We start from the raw sequence: 3,695 nt of genomic DNA, 5'->3' as shown, positions 1-3,695 counted from the left end.
GGCGGGCTCCCTCGGCCGCTGGGCGGTGATACTGGCTGGTATGGCGCCTCCTCCGCTTTCACCCCGCTTGATTCTCCTGGCAGCCCTGGCCGGGCTCCTGGGTCCCAGCGAGGTAAGGCGCCGCACTCGTGGGAAGGCTTCGGCCCGAGATCTCAAAGCGCTTCATCCAAAGTTAGTCCTGGAAGGAATGACGCGCCCAGAGGAGACTCGAGTCCTCTCCACCCCCAACCCGCGGGCCTGGGAAGGGAGAGAGAAGGTAGGGCCCTGGCTGAGAGGCCAGCACCCCAGCTCTGCGCCTTGGACCCACAGGTGGTGGCTGAGCTGGCGGAGGAGGCTGGAGCTGGAGCCCGTTGTCGTGAGGGTCTGTGGCCTCTACCCCCACAGGTAGGGGCTCAGAAGGGCCGAGGGAGAGAGGAGTGCGAAAGAGTCGCGCAGTCCAGCCACGGACTCGCTGTACTCTCCGGAGTCACCCTGTGGGGACCTCTGCTGGTTCCTCCTGCCTTCAATTGCAAACTTCTCCATCCCAGCCTAGATCCTGGGGCCTCGTGCCCCCTCTCCACTCCACACTTGCAGTGCACCAGCTGCTCCAAACACTCCTCTTTTCCCATGTGTAGGTGTTACCAAAAGTGACCTACAGTGGAGTGAGACCAAGGCAGGTAAGTTTAAGCAGGGTCCATCCTTTCTCTCTACGCCTTCCTGATCATCAATTCCCTGCCTTACTATTTCTCGCAGAAAGAGGCGAGGCACACTATTCAGAACTCATTGCTTTATCAGGGCAACGCTCCCTTCTTCGCTTCTGTGGCCATAAATTAACTTCATTTTCATCTTCAGTTCCTCTCAGTCGTGTTGGTCTACTCACCACACGAGTGAATGCCGCGCTTCTTCCCACTGCTCTACTTTTGCTCTTGTTTATTCTCCACACCTGGCCTATCCTGACCTGAAGAATGCAGTTCCTGCCCTCCTGCCTCCTAGCCCCTTTTTTTTTTTTTTTTTTTTTTTTTTTTTTTTTTTTAGGCAGGCGCAGTGCCACTGAGCTAAATTCCTGTTTTTGTTTTTTAGATATGGTCTCACTATGTAGCTCAGGCTGGCCTCCTGAGTGCTGGGTTTACAGGCATCCGCCACCATACTTAGCAAATCCATCCATTTTCACAGCCCACTGTAGGAGTGATTCCCCTTAAAACCTTGTCTGATCATATCAGCTTGTCTAGCCGGGTGTGGTAGTGCACACCTGTAATCCCAGCACTCGGGAGACTGAGGCAGGAGGATCGCTGTGAGTTTGAGACCAGGCTGGGCTACATAGTGAGTTCCAGGTCAGTCTCACTACATAGTGAGACCATCTCAAAAATCACCCCCACAAAAAAGGGCCGGGGATTTAGCTCAGTGGTTCCACTGCCTGTCTTGCAAGTATAAGGACCTGAGTTCAATCCCCACTAACATAACAAAACATATCAGCCTGTCTTCATTCCCTTCTCTGTATTCCTATAGTACTCATAACCTGCCTCTTACAACTTAACAGCTCACCACTTTGTGCTTTATTAGTTTACCCTTTTAATTTTTTTTTTTTTTTTGTAACGGGGATGGAACTTGGGTCCTTGTGCCTGCAAAGAAGGCACCGGAACCACTGAGCTAAATCCCCGGTCCACCCTTTCATTTGTATTAGTTGTAGTATTGAACCCAGGACCTTCACACTGAGCTATGTCCCCAGCCCTTTTTTAGTTTTTGTTTTGTTTTTTGAGACATATTCTAAGTCACTGAGTTGCTGAGGCTGGGTTTGAACTTGCAGTCCTCTTGCCTCAACCTCCCAGATTGCTGGGATTATAGGAATGCACCACTGCACCTAGCTACTGGGTTTCTTACACATTTCTGTAGGCAGAGCCCAGGAGTTCTCTTTTGGTATCTCTTCCAGCATGCTGAGCACTGGGTTAATTCGATCAAGGAATAATTAATGACTGATTAAGTGTTTCATCTTGTAATTGTGCACCTGCTGCCTGTGTGCCTCATATTTGGATCCTCTTGGGAGACTGACTATATAGATGAGATTGATAAATAGAGACGACTTGGTCTTTATTTGAGGGATGCTTATGGTCTAGATTGCAGATCTATACTCCAATTATTGGAAGGGCAGAGAAATAAAGTGTGGTCTAACAGGGTTGCCTAGGCATTCTGTTAGCTCAGACGCTCAGCTTTGAGGGGTGACTTGTTGCAGAGGGAACGCTCAGAAGCAAAAGGGCCAGTACCCAGGGCCCTTTGCTCTTTCCTGTGTCCTGAAAGTGGCCATGCTGGCATTCACTTTATACTGGCCCCAAGATTGGAGAGCTTGCGATTCTCTGGGAGGGATTTGGGCCTGTGTTGATATCTCTGCCTTTCCTCCAGGCTGAAGCTATCACCTTCCTCTATCACCCCTGTGCCCATCCCTGGCTGAAGCTCCAGCTTGCCTTCCTGGCCCATGTTTGTGTGGTTAAGCCCTTGCTCATCCCTGACTCCAACCTCACGCGGGATAGGGTAAGTGGTTGATGAAAGACAGTTTTGTTTCTGGCCATGGCAGAAGGGTGCAGCCCTGTGTGCAGGGAAAGGAAATTTCAGGGGCTTCCTTTTGCTTGCTCCCTACTTTCATCTTAGCTCTAAAAGTCATCTTGTTTCATAGCCCCTGGTGCTGACAGCATGGGGGATGGCACTGGAGATGGCGTGGGTAGAGCCAGCCTGGGCTGCCTACTGGTTAAAGAGGCAGTGGAGGAAGCAGAGAAAGAAAGTATGGTTCTACTCTGATAGCTCTGCTCAGCCCTTTCCATCAGTGCCAAGCCACAGCAGAGGGAAGCCGTGCCCAAGACGGTGTATGCAGGTGAGGCATGCTGGGCCCTTTCTTGCAGAGTGTCAGGATCACTGGGTTATCTGAGCAGGGCAGGAGTGACTGACCACTCACTTTTCTCCCCTTAGGCCTCAGCATTGGCCTTTGCTCTGCGCAGCTGGAGGCCTCCTGGCATAGAGGTGCCACCTAGAGGGCCCCGGCAGCACTCTTCCAGTGGTGTCAAGAGACGGGAGCTTCGAGCTGCCCTGGGTCTCCAGACCACTCCTGCAGGACTGAGGGTTCCTTTTGCCTCCCCATGGAGTTTAAAGGCCCAGCAGCCCATTTTGGGAACTCAGGGTGAGGGGGCTAATGCCCCAACTGTGCCATCGGTCCCCTTGGCACCTGGGGAATCAGGAGGCAATACAAGCATTAGGACAGAGGGCCAAATACCCAAAGCCCAAGGCATCTCAGGGGGGTGTGCCTGTCCAACTCAGGCTTCTCCTGCCCCTCGGGCAGCAGTGCCTCCACGGGTAGCCCGGGGCCCCACCCCACGCACGGACGAGGCTGCCTGGGCTGCCATGGCCCTGACCTTTCTGCTGGTACTGCTCACACTGGCCACACTTTGCACGCGGCTACATCGAAATTTCCGCCGGGGGGAGAGCATCTACTGGGGGCCCACAGCAGACAGCCAGGACACTGTAGCTGGTGAGACCTTTGCTTCCCACCCACCAGCCTATCTGCCCAAGTTCAGCCTAATGGCTTCCATGCCACTGATGGTTCCCCCTGCCCACAGCTGTGCTGAAGCGGAGGCTGCTGATGCCCTCACGCCGGGTCAAGCGCTCCCGCCGGAGGCCCCTGCTTCCCCCCACGCCAGACAGCGGCCCAGATGGGGAGAGCTCACTGACCTGCC

General features: G+C 53.6%; 1 protein-coding gene across 7 annotated transcripts in view; it reads left to right on the top strand.

The window, feature by feature from the left end:
- Tp53i13 (tumor protein p53 inducible protein 13) overlaps positions 1-3,695 on the top strand; it is a 7,134-nt gene that overhangs the window by 2,644 nt on the left and 795 nt on the right. For 4 of the 7 annotated variants that reach the window (XM_019210383.2, XM_019210381.2, XM_019210382.2 and 1 more), the window contains exons 2-6: positions 310-384; positions 615-656; positions 2,374-2,502; positions 2,645-2,839; positions 2,935-3,421. In XM_019210383.2, coding sequence (XP_019065928.1) covers positions 2,669-2,839; positions 2,935-3,421 — 658 coding nt within the window. In that variant the 5' untranslated portion in view covers positions 310-384; positions 615-656; positions 2,374-2,502; positions 2,645-2,668. Of the gene's footprint in view, positions 1-6; positions 113-309; positions 385-614; positions 657-2,373; positions 2,503-2,644; positions 2,840-2,934; positions 3,491-3,695 lie in introns of those variants that run through there. The other 3 variants (XM_010642239.2, XM_010642242.2, XM_010642241.2) reach the window with 3 other exon arrangements.

The sequence above is a fragment of the Fukomys damarensis genome, unplaced genomic scaffold (genome assembly GCF_012274545.1).
Source record: "Fukomys damarensis isolate Sample0158 unplaced genomic scaffold, DMR_v1.0_HiC HiC_scaffold_13, whole genome shotgun sequence".
NCBI classification, from domain to species: domain Eukaryota; kingdom Metazoa; phylum Chordata; class Mammalia; order Rodentia; family Bathyergidae; genus Fukomys; species Fukomys damarensis.
Note: the sequence above shows the minus strand (reverse complement) of the source record. Positions and strands in the feature narration are given on the sequence as shown.